This window comes from Zonotrichia leucophrys, chromosome 3 (genome assembly GCF_028769735.1).
Source record: "Zonotrichia leucophrys gambelii isolate GWCS_2022_RI chromosome 3, RI_Zleu_2.0, whole genome shotgun sequence".
NCBI classification, from domain to species: domain Eukaryota; kingdom Metazoa; phylum Chordata; class Aves; order Passeriformes; family Passerellidae; genus Zonotrichia; species Zonotrichia leucophrys.
Genome location: NC_088172.1, coordinates 98,931,997 through 98,951,592, shown reverse-complemented (window position 1 = coordinate 98,951,592; position 19,596 = coordinate 98,931,997). Strand labels below are relative to the sequence as shown.

The following is a 19,596-nucleotide window of genomic DNA, read 5'->3' as shown; positions in this document are numbered from 1 at the left end:
AACAGAACTACAGTCAGTGCAAATGATCAGAAACTATCTATGAACTATCTGGAAAAAATCAGTGTTCTGCCTGGAGCAGGTCAGGGCTCACAATTTCAGGTGTAAACTGCAAGTAACTCTTTAAATATCAGGTATCTGCTGAAACAGCAATAGCCAAAGGTCTCAGCTGATGAATGTCTTTGAGCAAGGAATTCTTCCATAGTGAACTAAGCACTGTAACATGTAAAAAGTTCTGTAAAAGATCCTAAACTGTGGTTTGCCTTCATAGCATTAGTGCACACTGTAGGTTCTCTGGTGGTTGAGAGGTGAATTCTATTTTCCAGCTGCTTTCACTATCAAGTTACTAAATATTTAATCTTCTATCTTACTCAGTGGATTGTGTGTTTAATTTTGGTGTGTTTCAGGAATAGTAATTAGCAATTTCTCTCTGGGAACTTATATTTAAACTGTGTGAACTTAAGTCTTTACAGCTGTGACAGGTGAGGTCTGTGATCCCCAGGGAAGAGCAAGTATCAAACCAACATTTTGATGTGTGCACCCTTTTCTGTGGAAATCACATTTTTGAGTGTTCTTCTTCAGTTAGCAAGTCAGAACAAAGTCCTGTCAGGTTGTGAAAGCCAACAAGACAACCCAGTGTGAGGTTCATTCAGCTCTTACTGAACCAAACCAGCAGAATAGAATAAAATCCTTATGGATAAACTCCTGTATTGTAAGGGAAGATGCATGAAAGCTCAAGGTAGGGTAGTGATTTTGTAAAACAAGCAAAGAAATAAAGTCTTTTTCATTCTTATCCACCTTTGTGGCAGTAAATCTGTCTGCACCCTCATGTACCAAATGCAGAAAAATGCAGTGCTGAATGAATTTCTCCTGTGTAGGAATTTTGAAGGGACACACTGAGTGTAGGCCAGGCTATTTTGTTCAGAGATGCCACATACAAGGACAATAAATAGAACCCAGCTTAGTCTACTTTATACTCTGCCCTTCCTTAAAATTAGCATACTGTGATGATTCTAAACCCCTTGAGATGAATTGTCAGGAATTTTATCCACAGCTTCTTTTTGGCTTGAGGATTTATAGGTAAGGGAGGGAGAATGGTAGCCAAGGTGTAAAAAGTATTTAAGAACAGCAGAACATTCCTCCCTCTTGGGAGAACTGTCTTGGTATTCCTGCTGTGAACATCCAGGCTCTGTCTCTGCTCACAGCTCTGTAAGTCCCTGAGTCTGAATTACCCCTTGAATGAAAGAGGGGATCAGGAAAGAGAAGTGGAAAGGCAGGAAAACCCCCTTCTCTTGGAATCCGTGTTTAAAATGCAAGGTGATCTGGGTAAGCAAGTTTTTGATGTCTAAAAGAGAGTATTTCATAAGAAAACATGAAATATGACATTGTCCAAAACATTAGAACTTGCTCTCAATTATCATAAATAAAGATAAATCTTGGTGCTGTTACAGTGTTTGCTTTCAGTAGCTTTAGAAAGCAACTGATGGAATAATTGAGGTTGCAGAGGAGTTGGATAACATTGCTTGGGTCTGTCAAGTGTTGAAAATGCCCCAGGGTGATTGCTCAGCACAGTCAGCATCAGCATGCAGTCATTAGTTGGTGGGAGTGCTTCCTTGGGAGACAGAGCCTCTTTTGAATGAGCCTCAGTTACAAAAGGAAAGTGCTTGACATTTGAATGCGTGCAGCTTTTCATGCCCATTATGAAGAAATCAGAAACCACTGACAGTGAAATCTGTCTGCTGCTTTGAAAGTTCTTGTTTTGAACTAATAACTCTTATGGTAATTAATATTTCCAGTGTGTGGAAAACATTCTTGGGTGTTGCTTTCTATTCTGTGTGGTATTTTGGGTCTGCTTGATTTTTTCCCATCCTCCCACTCCCAACATTTTTTGTTTTCCATTCTGATTTTTTACTGTATTTTTGTTAGACAAATATCAGCAATTTTAATGGGGGAATCTCTTATGTATCCTGTAATAATGAGCAACCAGTAACTCCTGGATGTGTTTTTGTGCTGCAGACCAAAATCTACACCAACGGGACAGCCCAGTGCCAATGGAGTACAGTCAGAAGGTCTAGATTATGACAGATTGAAGCAGGTATGTGAATAATGCTTTAAAAAAGGTTGCTGTGGAAGTTGGATATAAGAACTTTTAGCTGTTTTGTTAGTTGCAAAGTGTTAATGATTTAGTAATTACTGGGCTTTATTTTTGCCCAGATGTGTGTCAGTGTTGTTAGGAACTGTAGGATGGAGGCTTAGACAGCCCTGCTTGTTTCTCACAAAATTCCTGCTTTTGCATTAGGAGCACTCACAGGATGGTGTTGGCATTATAAATGGAACTGGCAAATCAGTTTGCCTGGAAAACCTTTCCTTCTCTTCTCTGTTTCCAAACACCAAGCCCTTGGGGCAGCTCTAGCAGGACCACCATGTTTTTATATCAGATGTGAGCACCTGTGGTCACAAGTTTGGGGGTGGAAGAGCACCCAGGGATGCTGCATTTTGTGCAGCTCTCCAGTTCAGCAGCAGAGGAATCCTGTGGGAGTTGTGGAGTTGGAGGTGAAGGATCTCCAGGTGATGTTTGGATCAAGTGGGGAGAGAGATTCTGGTGCAGGCTGCAGCTCAGTGGGTAATTCCAGAGCCACTTCTACTTTGGTAGCAACTTTTAGTTGCTTCTAGACCATGTCCCCACATAGTGCTTGGCTTTAGGTTGGTTTATGGATCAGTTTCGGTTGGTTCTGGATTGGGTCCTGGTTCAGCAGTTTTAGAGTGGCTTCTGGCCTGGGGGGGGATTCTATAGGAGCTTGGAGGAAAGGATGGAAAAAACAACAAGCAAGGACAGCCCTTCACTCTGTTCTCTTCATTCCATCACATTTCACTGCAACTGGGACCTTGATACCTTGATTACTTTTTGGTTTTTTTCCCTTGAAATACTTCCTCGGCTTGTGTTGTTTAGTGAGCTCCTTTCTTTGCATTCCACATCACATCTCACCTGTAGCAAAGCTCTCTCATTCTTATCCCTTCTCCTCTCATAAATCCTACAGGAATCAATTTGTGGCACTTCTAGGGACTGTTTTTTCTGTGTTGTAACTGCACTAATAATGTTCTAGGGATGCCTTAGGTTTTCAGGATTAACTGGAAGCTGAGGGGTGGGTTATGCTTCTCAGAAGGATTAATGGGAAGAATTGTAGGGGGATAATTCTGGATTTCTCTCCACAGAAATTTACAGTTTGCTAAAATTAATCTCTTTGCTAATCTGTTATTTATGCTTTGACACATTTTTAGGATATTTTAGATGAAATGAGGAAGGAGTTAACGAAATTAAAGGAAGAACTCATTGATGGTAAGTATTGCTCTGTTCACTGCTGCTGCTCAGTTCTAGAGTAGCTGCAGGTGCTTTAAAATGTAAATGCAATGTATTGGTAGCATGAGAGTGATTTATTGGGAAAAGTAGCTTTGTTCTTTGTCTGGTGGCAAAGCCCTGGTGCCAGACCTGTTCCAGTTGATGTGCTTCAGGGATTTCCCTCCTGGGGGTTTTGTTTTAGTAGAATATTGACACCAATGTGTCTTTTAAGAGTGGTTGAAGGGATGCTGTATTTGAGTGATTTCAAGTTATCTTTAATGTCATGTGGTGGTAGGTGGGTTATTTCTAAATAATCCAGAGCTGCTGAGGTATGTATTTCAAAACTAGAAATATTTAGAAGAGAATTTGAAAGAATTTTAATGAAAACTTCCAGCTTTCAGTTACCTCTTTGGTCTGTAACATATGATTCAAATAAAAGAAGTCTCACAGTTTTTATTTTTATTTTAAAAGGAGCTATTTTCCTATGTAGTCTTCTGTACTTAAGGGAAATCATTGAGAAAACATAATCCTAAAGGTTCACTTGTCAGGAATTAAACAAAACTCTGTATGAGATTTACTACCTTGGTGGGCCTTTTGTTCTTTTTGGCTTTGTGGAATGTACCAAAACAAAGTGTGGGGAGGAAAAAAAAGTCATATTAATCTAATAAAATACTGAATGTCATAACATATGTAGAAAGAACTGGCTGGGTTGGGACTAAGGAGAATGTAGTGCTTTTCTCTATATTTTGTTTGTGCTGTGTTGTACCACGGCCTTTTAGACCAGTAGAGTGCAAACAGGCCCCCGAGGCTGCTCTTAAATTAAAAAAAAATTAAAATAAATAAAAATTTCTTTGAAAATCCCAATGTTGGTGTTTCCCAGAGGCTTGCTGGAGGTGGGAACCAAAAACTAGGATTTCAACATAAATTTTACAGGAAGAAACAAGGCAGTGCCTGGTTGCTAATGCCACTTGTCTGAAGCCACATGGGGCTGCCTTAGATGCTGGTTCTTCATGTTGTGAGAGCAGGGTGAGCCTGCATTGGGGAGTCAGTTGTGTGTCCAGCTTGCTGCCCTGAAGTAAATAATTCTTTATTTGATTTGCTAACCCTGTCTCTGTCTCTCTGCAGCTATCAGGCAGGAACTCAGCAAGTCCAATACTGCATAGAAAGACTCGTACTAAGCCGATGTGACTCTTTAACTTGATATAAAACTGACTACGTTTTGTGAGCTGTTAGAAGAAAACGGAGACAGACAGACAGACACTTGGAAGGAGGGAGAAACAACCTATTCTGAAAAGCTTCAGACAACATCACTCTGGTGATAATGCTATTCCCCTCCTAGTTTGCAGCTTTTTTCTGACCTTTACAGCAGGGTGGAAAAGACTCTTAAAGTTACTGTAATGATTATGCAGAAATTCCTACATCTATCAGACAAGATCACAGTGCTTTGAAGTCTACTCATGTCAAGATAAAATTGCACACGTTTCAGAATTTGTTGTTGAGACAAAAAAAACAAACAAAACAACAACAGGGAAAAGCTTGGGAAGGCTTTTCAGAGAGGTTTTCTTTATTAATGAAGGAGTTAGCAAGTTATACTGTTGTACTTCAAATGTATCTCAGGTTTGTCTTCCTATCATATCTGATATTTCCATGAGTAATTTAAGAGATCAGATGTGTAGAAGTTCGGTTCACGAGACGAGGAGCAATTGGAGACACGTGCTTTGAAAGGGCAATATTTGTAAGTGAGGGTGATGACATATCAAGATTTTGGAATTTTATGATAGGAAGCCTCTCTAGTTAGCCTTCATGCAATTTTGTAGGAAAATTTAAAAAAAGAAAAAAAGCAAATACAGTCCAGAGTTTAAAGATGTAGATGCCTTCCTACATTGTTACGATGCTTTACCAAATCTAAGACTTCGACATAAAGCGAATCAGCAGTCAAATGTAAATCATTAGTATGTTGTAGATTTACAGTAGATTTTGGGGCTTTTTTTAGATTTATGCATGTGGACATTTTGTAATGTAACACAACACAGCCAGCTTTTTAATTAAACGAAAAATTGCATGTCACAGAGTAGCCTTTTCATTTGTAAGGCTTAATTTATGCCCAGGAAGATGTGGGAAGAGGGAGGGGGAAGGTGACACATTTTTATTACTTTCTACACTTTTTCTTCATCTTACATGCATGTGTAATAATGAGGAAAACATGACTTTTATCAGTAACCATGTTAATGGAACCAGGTACTTGATCCTTTTGTATCTTTTTTCAGTTTTCTATTTGAAATTCAGTAATAACTTCCAGTAATGGTTCTGAAACTCCCAGGTGAACCAAACTCGTTTCTCGGTGAGAGAAAAAACGTTGTAGGCATCTGAGTTGCTGAGGATGCCCCTGTGTAAGTGCATTGTCCTTCACCTTTTCACCATGACCCTCTGCTTCACTCTTTTCTGAGACTCCTTTTTGTTTGGTTGTTTAATGAAACAGAACAGCAGGAGTTACCTGAGAACCATCAGGAAATGGCCCCTTCTCCTCCTAATTTATCTGCCACCCTCCTTTCCAAAAAAACTCAAAGCCAACAATAAACCCCCACAGCTCCACACGAGGCAAACCCTGAAAAATAGCAATTAAATGCTACTGGTTTTGCTCAACAATTTGAGAGTCATTTTTAGGGGAGGTGAGGTGCTACCTCTCTCTTTCCCAGGGTTTTCAATCTTGAGTGTAAATTTTATTTTTTTTTAATTTTGTTTTTTAATGTGGTAAAGTTCAGTGGAATAGAAATTCTACAAATTGGCTTTGTAGTGCTTTGAACAAAAAATATGGATCAAAATCTTCCCTTTTCCTTGCACTGTCCATTTTTCCAAGCCCTGTTTGCTTTGGAATCTGTGCTGATCCAGAAGAAAAGTTTATTTACAACTTGTGGAGAGATTTGCTTACAAGTACAGGCAGCTCCATTCATGGCACAGATACTTTCAATAATAGAGTGTCTAGAGTGCTGAACCCCAAAGCAAAGCAGCACTCAGCAGCTTCAGAAAGGCTTCACTAGGAAATCTTTTTCCCATTCAAACATTGCCTGATCCTTCAGGTTCAGATTCTAAGGGAAGATGACAGTGGAAATATTGCCTAACTCCATTTATTAATTTTTTTTTTTTTAATAAAGAGGAGAAACAACATCACTTTTCTGCATGCATTTGTTGAAGGCATTATAAAGAAAAAATCCATAGTAAGCTTGTCAAGTACTGTTTTTCTCAAAACAAGAGGAGGCATTTTCATCTTTGTTGATGTAGCTTTTTGTTTTACACAGACTTTTTGAGCAGTGAGGATGTTTACCCTTGTCAGAAATCACGTTTGATTCGTTTCTAGGAGGGTTCAGGAGTTACACAGTGGAATAGCATGGATGGCTATAAGTGGTCCAAAATTAAAGGCTGAACTTCTAGATTGTGCAAGGAACTGGCTTATGCACTAAACGTTTTGTGCCTTGGTCTACAATTAACATGATTTCTGTTTAAAAGAAAAAGGAACAGATGTTGTCTTTTTGTGCTGCTTCTACATCCATACTTTCTGTAATCCCAACCTGCAGAACTGGTTCTTTCCAGGAAATTGGATTGAATTAAAGATTACTGTAGACATTTCCTGACCTACTGACAGTTGCACCGTTTCCAGAGATTTCAGTATTGAAAATGAACTGCAGAAGCTACGATTGCTTTGCTTACCGGTGACTTAAGTCCTTTAAAAACCATATTGTGGTGGTTCTGTGCTTTTGTACATGGATGTCTTAAGCTGAGGGCAGTTTAAGGGATCCTTCCTAATGCCAGGAGGGCGTTGCTTTCCTCAACACTGTGATCTGACCTGTGATAAACCTGCACTAGAGACGAGTGGCTCCCGAGTCAACCGCAAACCAACTGAATGTAAAACCCTTAGTGCTGGTGCTGAAATCTCTTCAGACAGTCACAATGATTTCCAGTTCCTTGTTTTAAAGTTACCAAGTGTCAATCAAAGACTGAAGCTGTTCACTAATGAATGTTGACTTTTCATGCATTTAGGTTTACCTTCTTTTTAGTTTCTCAGTTCATTCTCTGCTATTTTTATCATATTGTGTCATTTTAAATTTCTTACATGCTAACGTTTTGTTTGAGCGAATGAAATAAAATTGCAATATATACACGTTGCCACCATTTATTTCTGGAACCTCATAGAAGACTCTCTGAGATTCACTGCTCAAAGTCCCCAAATTTTTAATGATTGTGATCATTCCTTACTCCTTGATTCCACCTCTCCTTTCTGTTTCTCCATCAGATCCAGTAGAGAACAGTGAAGATTTAACCTTATAAAGAATGTAACTGCAGGGACTGTGTACATCCATGAACGGTGACTGCTGTACATAAATTAAAATTAATTTCAAATGTATGATGTGATTTACATTCTCACATGGCATATACACACTTTGGTCTCTGTATCCATGGAGAACATGGAGGGAGAAGGAAAGACTGGGAGGGAAATAATTGCAGCCAGTCTGACTTTTTCTCTTGCTGCTTTTATGCTCATGACTTATTTTCAGTACTGGTAATAAAGCAGTGATCTACCATGGCAGATCATTAGAGGTTTCTGTGCACTAAGGACAGTTTCCTCAATTTATCTTACAGCAGAATCCTGAGCAGAGCTGTTCAAATGTCCTTAACTTGACATCCTGAGGCTGTACTTCACTGCTGCTGCTGTTTGGCAAACCTTGGTCCCTGTGCCAAGTTTGGCACCAACCTTAGTGAGTTATAAAGGTTTGGGGTTTTTAAAATAAAATTATCACTAGATTCTGAAATGGTGTGCTGTTCTTGGGGCAGTGCTTAGGCACCAGGTGTAAACATTTCTGATTTAAATGTCCTAACAGTGTTACCAACTCAGTCCATTGGTGTCAAGAGATGGATGGTAGCTACTTTCTGAAGTTGTGTATTCAAAGGTAGGGAGATGGTCTGTGGTTGATCACAGCGGGAATTGCCATGGGCTCTTCTCAAAATGTTCATTTTGGCTCGGTTCCAGTGCTGAATATTACTTGCCAATGTCTTTTACATCTAATCATACAAAGAAGGTGCAAAATCAAGATTCCCTCAGTTGTCAGGAGGTGACCAAGATGGGAAGCAAGAAGAATTTTCCCCAAACTGTTTTCTTACCAAAGACTTCACAATTCCTTTTGGAGCTGTAAAATTTTCTTGATTCTGTAGATTCTGTAGGCTGTTGCTGGGCAGGAGGTGATGGAGAGAAGGTACAAAGGGAAAAGTTGGTGATCTTGGAGGAACTGGGGCCACTTCAAAGTTCTTGAAGAATAGGCTAAAGATCACTTAAATTGTCTGAAAGGATGATTTTGGGAAATGAGGCTTCTTTTGCATGCTGTCTGTGAGCCTTAAGGGAGAGAGAAGTTGTGTGTGAAATCAGGGCTGTCACAACATCCATTGGCACACTCAGAAGAGCTTGTTTTGAAAACAGCCTCTTTGAGGGCCTACCAGGAGTTAGTATTTATTTAAACACTGGAAATGGTCACCTGAGACTGTTGAAATTGATACACAGGAGATGTATTCAAGTCAGTCTAAGTTTATAATCTTAATTAAAAACATGTACAATAGAAATGGATGTAATTTTCCAAGTTATGGCAGAGGAGGGGTGGTTCTGGATGTTGGGTAAGCTCAGGCAAACCCAACAATCTGCAGGATACCTGGTGATCAGCATCCTCATTGCACAGGGCCTCCCGTGGATGGTTGGTTGTCGCAGTGATGCTCAAAGTCAAGCAGCTTTGGAAATTGCCTCCCTTTTATAACTGGATCCCAGCTGAACTCTGTCATTATGTAACTGTGTTTTCTGACATTTACATTGTAGAAGTTGGTGTCCTGGATCTCAGTGAGGGTTATTCTCTGGTAAATGCTCAGAGGAGCAGATGTGGAGCAGCTGCTGCAGCTGGCTCTGTTGCTGCTCTGGCTGTGGCAGCTGCAAGCTCACATCTTCTCTGAGATGCTTCATTTTGCCATCATTGTTACTCAGTGGTGGGCACCACCTTCTCCTCCCTTCTCAGCCTGTTTTAGAGCTGTCACCTGTGTGACAATTCCACTTCTCTTTGTGACTGCAGGTCCCTCTCTCCCTCAGCACAGTAGAGTTGGAAGGGATCTCCCATCATCATCTGGTGTTTGCCCTCTTTAATGTAACTTTTTATCTCCAAGTCCCCAGCTATTCCCTGAACAACAAAGCTGTCAGTGCTGGGAGTGTGCTGAACTGCTTTTCCTAGTAGAGTCTCTGGGAATTGTCCTGCTGAAGCAGGCAGAAGAAACAAAAATAGAGGTGAGGAAGTGGGTACAGGAGGAGAAAGTGTAGGGGAGTCTGGGAGTGTTCAGGCTCCCTGCAGGGAAGGGTGCTGCTGGAATGAATGGGGCTGGAAAACACAAACAGCTTTTAAACCTTCTCTGGATGCTGATGGAATCCATAAATTGAGATTGTTAGGCTTTCTGGGCAGTCTGAACCCTGCTTGTCCATCACTCGAGGGCTAGGAAGTTTAAAAAAAATGTATCTCTGTGTTGAAGGTAAATTTTCTGCTTCTTGGCATTTTTTTCCCCAGTCCTGTTCTTGTGAAACCCCTTAGACCCCACATAGCTCAGTGAGCCCTGGGATGCTGCAGAACCAGCCCCAAAAGCCCTCCAGAGGAAAAGGGAGGTGCAGACACACTCATAACTCCCTCCTGACAGGATCCAGGGCTGTCTGTCACTGCCAGGAAACAGAATTTTCCATGGCTTTTAGGCTGAAATCTTTCTGCCAGTGCTCAAAGGTGAGCATCAAAAACGAGCTCAGTGATGAGAGAAGCCCTGCCTGGCTCTCAGTGCCACAGGGGAACTCTGCAGTGTTGGAAGCTGAGAGGGGTCCCAGGAGTCCAGTGCTGATGGAGTTGGCTCATCAAGGAGTTGGTGGGGTAAGTGAAAAATCCTTGTGTTCAGTGTGGGTGAAGACTCACACAGAAATGCAGCCAGTGTTTGGATTCTCAGAGGTGAGAACCTTTTCTTAGCCTACTCTTACCTTCCTCCTTGTTATGGGAGTGAATATCTCAGTCACAGAGCCAGTTTTTGTGTTCCACCTCCTCAGAGTGGCTTGAAGCAGGAGTTGGGCACTCAGAAAACTCAGATTGGCTGTTCTGTGCCTTCATGAAGTGAGGATGAGGAGGAGGAGGTGACCACCACACCCAGGAGCAGTGGGGAGCTCAGTCCTGTTGGGCCCTGGAAGTTCAGGGACATGGGAGGGGCAGTGCCTGATGGATTCTGTGTCCCCAGAGGGAAAGTGCAGTCAGCCCTGGGTGCAGCATCAGAGGAGAAAGGAAATCCACTGCTTGTCACCTTTTTTATTTTGTTTTCACCTTAAAGAGATGAGTCAGTGATACCCAGCAAAGCTGGAGACTGGGGGATCTCCCTAACCTGGCAGCTCAGGGGGTGCACGAGAGATTTTTGGAGGCAGCAATGCTGAGTGAGGCCTTAACATTTGCTTTGGTTCTTCTGTTCCTTGAGGGGAAACAAAATCCTTCAGATTTAAAGGATTTAAACACTCTTCTCAGGTAGTTTTGTGGAGCTGTGGTGGCAAATTTACCCCACATCTTCACAAGGTCACATGCCCACACAGATCCCAGAGTACAAGGAAAGGGAGCACACTGCATACCAGTGACAGATTTCTAGTACTCTTTAAATTAATTTCTTTTAAAAAAGACAAATAAAAGCACTCTTTGAGGGCTTTTACAAAATGACTTGCAAGCTGAAAATGCAGTTGTGCAATGTATTGGTTGGCTTAGGGATGGAACTGGGGTACTGCAGCCTCAGGGAAAACAGGTAGAGAAGTCACAAGTCCCCAGCAGCGGTGGGCAATGAGAGGACTCCACAAGAGAGGGGGTTTGGCAGCCAAAAATGCAAATTCCTTCCTTGAAAATGAAGGAGTAGAGTTCCAAAGGGCTTCAAAGGTGGTGGCAGACTTTGCATGGTCAAAACAAGTGATGTTGATTGGAGCATCTGGGTTTTGTGTGTGAGGAAAAGTCAGAGGAGAATAAGAGAAGGGGAATGAGCACTTTAAAATTACTGCAATTTCTTGCTGCATTCCTTTTCATTTTTATGCCTTTATTTTTTCATTAGAGGGGAACTACATGACCAAAATCATGCCTTTGACATATCTGATTAGCACAAAGGGAGGTGAGTTCAGCTGTGGGGGCTGAGCCCTGCAGGCTCCAGCACAGCCTGGCCCTGGAGCCCTGAGCAGCACCAGGAAATCTTTGTCATTGTGCAATAATTGCATTTTGTGTGTCTGCTGAAGGGCAGCCTCATGGCCATGAAGTCATTGCTCTTCCTCAGTGTCAGCCTGCAACCTTTAGAGCAAATAAATCAATAAAAAGACCAAATTTACCTTCCATGTTACTCTAAAGGCAAAAGGGTTTGTGATTTGTTTACTGGACCCAAATCACGAAGGTTTCCCTGAATAACTCTCACCTATCAGGATGTAAAACATTGCACATGTTCAAGCCCTGAGTATTCTCAGCTTCTCTGAAGTCAAGATGAGTTTGGGTTTTTTTTAGTCTGAAATGTTCCCAGCCATCAGATGGAATTGTCTTGTAGTTACTACAATTCAGTATTTGTAGCAACTAGTAAATCTAGTAATTGCCCAGCATTTTTTATGCATCTATGAAAAATATTTTAAGCAATAAAGTATAATGTGAATTGCAGGAAATGGCACTTTTTTTTTTCCTGCTGAATAGCTGGAATAGCTGAGGTAGAGATACTGGATAAATTAACAGCAATTGCTGACAAGTCAGGGCTCAATTTTGAGCAAGGAGTTGGAGGGCATCCCCAGCTAGTGCAGTTTGGAGCTGGCATTGCAGGGGGATGCAGCCACTGCAAGCCTTGGAATTTGGAGCTCTGCTGCTGAGTTTCAGTGGCACTAAATTTGCAACAGGTAAGGGAAACTCCTTTTTAGGGAGAGGTTCCTCATTAGAATCTCAGAAATGGCAACAGGTTTGATTTAAAGGGAATAAAAATGCTTCCATTACAAAGTTTTCTCAGAGGGGATTTTTAATGTCATTTCCCAGGATAATGCTGCCAGAGTAAAACTTCACTGAAGTGCTGCACAGTTGAATTACAGACTGAGATTCTGTATTGCAAACTGACTTAGAAACAGTCCTTTTGTGTTTTGTGAACTTCACAGAGATTTCATGTTCCAGTTAATTTCAGTTCTTCCTCTTGAAGATGCCCTTTGGAGCAGCTGAAAGCATCACTGAGCTGTTAATGGAACTGCTTCCTTCCCAATCTGGAAAACAATTTCCAAGGTGATTTTAGTCCTAAAACATCTTCAGAAGAGGCAGGGGTGACTGTTCAGACTGTTCATGGTCTTTTAAACCTTAAATTCATCTTGAAAGGTAGGGACATGGATATGGATCCATGTTTTTCCTCCAGGCTTCCTAAATCTTCTCCCTTGGCATCCCCTCACTTGCCTGTTGAGAAGGTTTTCGCAGCTCATGGCAGAGCCTGAGCTGAGTTGTGCCTCCCTTGTTTTCCTTGGGGTTTATTTCTCTCTCTATTAGTAGTAGTAGTACTATCAATTATTAACCTGCTCTTATCTCAGCCCATGAGTTCAGGGCTTTTTACCTCTTTTTTCTTTCCTGATTCTCCTCCCCGTCCCACTGGAGGAGCAATGAGCAAGCAGCTGTGTGGTGCTTGGTTGTTTGCTGAGGTTAAACCATGGCACTTGGCCCAGGTGATTTGGGTTACTGGCTGTCAGGAATTGGGTTTAGGCTCCAGGAGATCTGTTCCTCTCTGGGGGTTTGCTGGGGCTTTACAAGCAATCCTGTGTTGGTGGTGTGCTCATTGTCTTCCCACCACAACAGGACCTTCTTCAGCTGTTATCCAAAAACAGTGATGGCAAAATAAATAAATAAATGGCAGAACTGTCTGTCTGGAGCTATGGAGGAGAGGGGGCAGGTGATGTGGGCTGTGCTGCTTGGCACAATGCTCTTTGTTGCCATTGGACAAGCAGGAAAAATACCTGGCAAGCCACCCAAGTACTTCAGTACCCAGGGTACAACTTAAAAATAAAAACCTATGGAATTCCCTTCAGGAATGCTCAGGCTGGAGGGTTGTGCAGATGATTGTGTACTGAGAAGTGAATTATTGCTGGTAAATCCCTCTGCAAAGGGCAGAGTGGTTCCCTTCCAGATACAATGCCCAGTGTTGTGCTGTGTCATGGGAAAGCTGTAAAGAGCTGGAGCTGAGGAAGAAGGAAAATAAGGTCTGTGGAAACTAAGAAATAAATTGTAATGTGTGTGTGATTACACCCTGCCAGCCTCAGGAAAAACACAATGGGCCCATTAGGAGAAAATGTTCAGTGCATGATCTCTGTCCTCAAACACCTGAGATTCTGCTTAAAATGAAAAAATGATCAAAGATCTTTCCAAGGTCTCAGGATAAAACGGGATTGATGAGCTGGCAATCTGTGTGGGACACAGAGACAAAAGGATCACTGACATGTTGGACCAAGACAGGAATAAGGAAAATGTCATTCTTTTTTTTTTTTTTTCTTACAAGAAATTATTAATATAACTGTAACTTCCCAGCCTCTCTGTCTTATGCTTTTCATAGGAAATAGCGGAAATGAGTGGAGTTTCCCTGCATGACCCATCCATAGCCACATTTCTGTTACATTTTTCCAGAGAAAATCCATCCAAGGACACAAAGTAGATTGCATAGAAGCACACCATCAAAGTAGAATGTGGCAATAGAGAGATTTTGATTAGAGGATCTGATTCTTTTGGTCTCATTCGAAACTAAAACTTTGCTTGTGTGAGGACTCCAATTTAAAAGGAATTTTCCATACTCAGGTTAAATATTCCTAGCAAACTACATGGGGGATATCACAAGAAACTTGTGGTATTTCCACTCCTTACATCAGTATCTGTTATTTTCTTAGTTTAACAAAGCAATTTAATTCTTGATAGGCTTTTCATCCATAAATCTGAACTCCTACTTAAGCCCATGATTAACAATTTGCACTTTTTTCAAGTGCAAAAAAGTTGCAGATGAGAGAACTCTGTCTGTGGACAGCCAGATGGACTTTGGGTGTTTAGTCTGCTTTGTCTGTGAACCAAAATTTATACTGAGCATGCACAGATACTGTGTCATGTTCCAAAAGATCTGTTAAAACAAAAAGTGGAGATGGTAGGCACCATTGGACAGCAATAGTTGCTGGGGGGAAAAGAAAAATTTGCTTCTGCTGCTTCAGTTCTGCCAAAAATGCAGTTGGTGCATGTTGGTGATGGTTTTGCCCAAGTGTATTCATTCTTCTAAGGGATTTTATTAAATATTTCCTCTGTTTCTTTTGTTTTTCTCCAGTGACAGAGTGGCCCTTGAGCTCAGCTGTTGGTGTTACATTCAGGTAGAGTTTTCTGAAGGGCAAAAATAACAATCTTTCAAATAATCACTCAGTAAAAAAAAATATGCATTTTACCTTCTAGCACAAACCTGAGAGTGACACTTCTACATTTCTGAGGGGCTGACCCCAAAACACGCTGCTAAAATTTCAAGAGAAAAAGAAAGGAAAGGAAATGTTTCTGTGGTTTGAGTTATTTCCTGCCATGAGGCAACACCTTTGTGTGCCACAAACACACAGTTAACCAAAAAAGTTAGCAGAAAATTGTCTGGTGAGCTCCTGGCCCTGCCCATGTTTCCAGACTAGAGATGTGCAGAACATCCCATGGCCAGTGGGGTTTGAGGCTGGAAGGGCAAAAAGGCTCTGGGGGGTTGGTGAGGTGAGAATTGTTGCTGACAGGAAATGTTATTTGTTAGGGGAATGTTGGTGCTGGGGGTGACACCCTGCTGCAGGACAGATGACACCTTCACCTGCCCAAAAGTCTGCTCTGACCATGGAGAGATGGAGGAGAAACCAGGAGTGGGGCTGAGGGAGGGGGAACATCCTCTTTCCCTGTGGCTGGGAGAAAGCATCTTGGGAACAGGGAAAATCCTGAGCTGTGGATGCCAAGGGTCAGGCTGGGAGCCCTAAAGGAAACCTGCAGCTCCAGGAGGGGCTGGCACCACCTTCCCCATCCTGGTCAGGTCTCCAACTCCAAACTGCCCAGCCTAGAAAGCTCTGGAGAGAAAGAGCATCTCCAGAGGATGGAGGCTTCCTCCCTCTCAGACTGTGGCTTGGAAATAGGGGACTTTATTTGCTCAAGAAGAGCCTTTGGGCTCTTCATGCCAAGGGATTTGTTCCAGTTCCCTGACTGCTGTGCTGCTGGGGGCTGGTTTTAATCATTTAACTTGAGATCAGGGAGATTAAGAAGGAAAAGAGGCTCGTTACACAAGGAGTTGGATGCACCTGTGGAGAAATTCCCTTCTGAAAAACCCAGGAACCTGGGGTAGAATCTTCTGCTGGGAGGTGAGTGAATCCCTCCTGTGTCCCTCTCCACCTCCTCCAGAAACTGGTAGGCTCACTCAGTTCAGAGGATGTCCAGAAACTGTGTGGATACCTGGTTGTTTAAGGATGCATCTTGCTCCTGTTCCCCTTTCTAAGGGGTTTTCTAAGTGGGTTTTCTAAGTGGGTTTTCTAAGGGTTTTTTTCTAAGTTTTTTTTTCTAAGTGGGTTTTCTCACCTCCCTGTGCTCACCACCACTCCCCTCGGAAGCAGAGACCCCTTAATTACTGCTCTGCAATTTGCAGGCCCACCTCCACATCCTCCAGCCTTTGTCAGAGCGCAGGACCCACCACTCCTGATCTCCCACCACAGCCTCTGCACCCAGTTTTATTTAAAAACAAAGCCAGGGAGTAGGGGGAGGCTGGGGTGTGGTGGTTCCTGCCTGGCTGCTGCCTGGATAAGTCCCAGGCCAGCACTGCCAAGCCCCACAGAGCATTTTGAGCCTTATCAAGGCTCCTCAGGCTGCTGAGCTGGCAGGAGTGCTGCAGCAGCCGGGCTGCTCCTGTCAGTGTGTCTGTCTGTCTGTCTGTCTCCAGAGAATGTAGGCCAAGAAAAGCAGATGGGTTCTCCCACCACCTCCTCAGGGACAGCCATGCATTGTCTGGACAGTTCACTGGCAGCAGTGCTGCTCTTCCCCGCTCTGGGCAGTGTCAGGGACTGGGAGCCTCAGCAGGAAAATGCCCCAGCAGAGGTGGAGCCTGGCCTTGCCCAGAGGAGGCTGCTGGTGCCTGCTGATTGCTGCATTTCCATGTCTGAGCCTGGCCAGGCTCCTTGCATCAAGAACCAACAGTTCACAGAGAAACTTCAGCAAGAAGCTAACAAAAACCCCAAACCCTTTCCCAGCCCTTTCCTTATGGAAGGAGCTGAGAGACAGAGTAGGATTCTTGGGATGTCCTGTGCAGGACCAGGAGCTGAATTCAGTGATCCTGATGGATCCCTTCCAACTCACATTATTCCATGATTCTGGAATATTTCAGGCTGCTGAGCACTGCAGGTCTCTGAGGATTTGGGCAGCACAAACTGAAGGCAGTGTGGCTGTTCCTTGGGGTTTCTGTTGTGTCCCTCATTGTTAAGGGCAGTGAGCAGCATCTCTCCTGTCCAGCCTCTCTCTGCCATGCTGAGGTTTCTGCACCAACCCCAAGATAACTCAGTCCCCTGAGAGGGGGGGCAGTGGTGCAGGACTTAGGAGGTTTTTCCCCAAGGATTTTTTTCCCAATCATCATCTTTTGATCTAAGCAATTCTGGAAAGCTGCTGGGCAGGCACCGTGACGTTCCAAGAAACAAAATGTCCTAATCTTGGCTGTTTTATGTGTTTTATAACAAATTTCCTGCAGTGGCATCTGCTGGCAAGGTTGACAGCTGCAGGGTTTGCAGGGATGTGATGCAGAATGGGACTGCTGGGTGTTGGTACAGGCACTAAGGAATGTTCTGCTGGCCTATTTAAAATGCCATAGCAAGGACAGTGAAAGCTCTGAGTGAGCAGGCCTGGCCTTACAGCTGACCTTTTTCTGAGATGAAGGTTAGATGAGCCTGGATCTGTTCCAGCTGGAATTTCCCTGCAATCCACTTTACAAGTGAGAGTTGTTGCTGAAAGGAAATATTATTTGTTAGGGGAATGCTGATTCTTTGATTCTTTGCTTTAAATATCATGGAACAAAACCCACTGATTCTTATTTACTTTAAGGATTTGCTTTCCTTGAATCAGCGTCAGTCCTAGAAGTTCTCAGCCCAGCTGAAGTCACTTTTCTCTGATGTCTGTCACCAATGAAAAATGCCAGATGTGTTCCCCTGGTCAGGCTGGGTAATTTCAATGTTCTTCACTGGGATCCTGTCCAAGGAAGGAATGTGTCCCAGGACAGGAGCAATGCAAGGAGGAGGAGGGACTGAAGGGTCCTGAGCAGGTCTCCAGCTGTGTGAGAGTTTCCCTGGCACTCATCCAGATGTGTGCAGCCCCTCTGAGGTCACCCTGAGCTGATTGTGGAAGAGAGAACAGACGTCATGCAAATCACACTTGAATTAGGATTGCTGCGAAAACCCCTCAAACACCCTGCAAGCTTAGGGAATTGTCCTTCACCACCAGGGACAGACCTTGTTTCAAATGCTGCAAGAAGTCACTTCGGAGACAAATATTTAGTGATTTGAACTAAACAAGAAAAACTCTGTTTTATTCACCCCCAAGGCTCCCCACCAGAAAAGAGACGGAGTCAACTGAATCCCACACATCGTGTGGAGGAACACAGAGTCTGCTTTTAAAGCAGAAAGGACTCACTCATCTCCAGGTGATGTAAAAAGATGCACTCAGTTCAGTTAACACACCTCTTCATATGTAAAGTCACTGGTAAATGAGGAACAATTGTAATAGAAGCTTTAAATCCTTGCAGCTCATTTCATTGTATAATTCATAGCAGCACTCTGGTACTGCTGACTTTGAAGACCCAAATTATATGTTTGGTTTCAAGCTGCATATTTTATCTAAAATGGCATTAAATGTATTTAAAATAATAAGTAAATATTATAGTAGTAAATACGTAATTACAAAAAAAGGGGTGGAAAAGCAATAATCTGAAATACATGTTTTTCCCCTGGGAAAATTTTAACTTGGCATAGTAGACCTGCACAGATGCTCTTTGGGTTCAGTGTTTCAGATCTCTGTGGAAGACATCTACCTATGTTTTATAATTATAGATGAAACACAAAATTAGTGTGAAAAATGCCAATCACTTGGTTTTAAAATTTTAAAATTTAATAGTAATGAAATGGATATAAAAATAGTAAGACAATTAGAGTAATAATTCGGACAATTTGGATTCGGACAATATGAGACAATAAAATCAAAGAGTTATGGACAGACTGGGGACATCTTTCTGGGCAAAATAAGCCCCAAAAAGGACCCACGTTAACAGAGGATTAACCCTTAAAAGCAACAGCCTGTTACATATTCATACACCTCATCCATGATGCATAAATTCCATTCAAACACAGGATTCTGTCTGGTCAGTGTCAGCTTCTTCCTCTTAATCCTAACGGCATCATCCTGCCAGAGCAAGGCAGGAAGAAGTTCATTTCTCCTGATAATGGAGCAATAAATTCTTTTTCTCTGAAAGATTTAGGTGTCCTGTGGGTGCTATCTCAGTGCAAGTCCTTTCTTTAGAAAAGAAGTCTCCTACTTCTTATAAAATAGTTTCTATTTTAACATTTTGCTATAACCTAAAACTATATTTAACACAGTACTTAAGAGAATTAATACAGCATAACTTTCTAACATAACACATGTAATATTCATTTCAATATTTGCGAAAAGCCAATCATAAAATACGCATTTTTCACTATTAGCTGGATGGGCCTACTGCTGTACTGCATAACAATACCATTTACCTTTTTCCTGCAGAGTTTCAAGAGCCGTTTCTACATGTAACTTTTCCTCTACAGCAGGAAATGAGAGAAATGGCAGAGCAAAGCACTGCTGGACCTCTATGAAGCCTGCTGTGCTCTGAAAATAAAAATAAATAAAAGGTTTTGGTGTTGTTTCAGAGCTGCAGCAGCACAAACCCAGAACAACTCAGATTATTTTAATAGGGAGCAATGAGATTATTTTAATGGGGAGCAATTTTTCTCTGGGCAGTGCCAGAGGTTTTCATTGAGACAACTCAACAGGACCGATGCTCTGATACAGCCTGTCACACTTTGGGGACACTACAAAGGGAACAGAAGAACAAAAGGCATAAAGCAGCTTAACGCTGACCTAAATAACCCAATATATTCCCTTTTAAAAACCTCTTTCCCTGCCATCTGGGGTGTGAATCCCCACAGA

The 19,596-nt window shown here is 42.3% G+C and overlaps 1 protein-coding gene across 9 annotated transcripts in view; it reads left to right on the top strand.

Annotated features, from left to right (window-relative positions):
- ENAH (ENAH actin regulator) overlaps window positions 1-7,488 on the top strand; it is a 92,039-nt gene extending 84,551 nt beyond the window's left edge. For all 9 annotated transcript variants that reach the window (XM_064709488.1, XM_064709487.1, XM_064709486.1 and 6 more), the window contains 3 exons: window positions 2,014-2,092; window positions 3,277-3,334; window positions 4,460-7,488. In XM_064709488.1, the coding sequence (XP_064565558.1) occupies window positions 2,014-2,092; window positions 3,277-3,334; window positions 4,460-4,497 (175 nt within the window). In that variant the 3' untranslated portion in view covers window positions 4,498-7,488. The remainder of the gene's footprint in view (window positions 1-2,013; window positions 2,093-3,276; window positions 3,335-4,459) is intronic.
- Window positions 7,489-19,596: the final 12,108 nt, after the last annotated feature.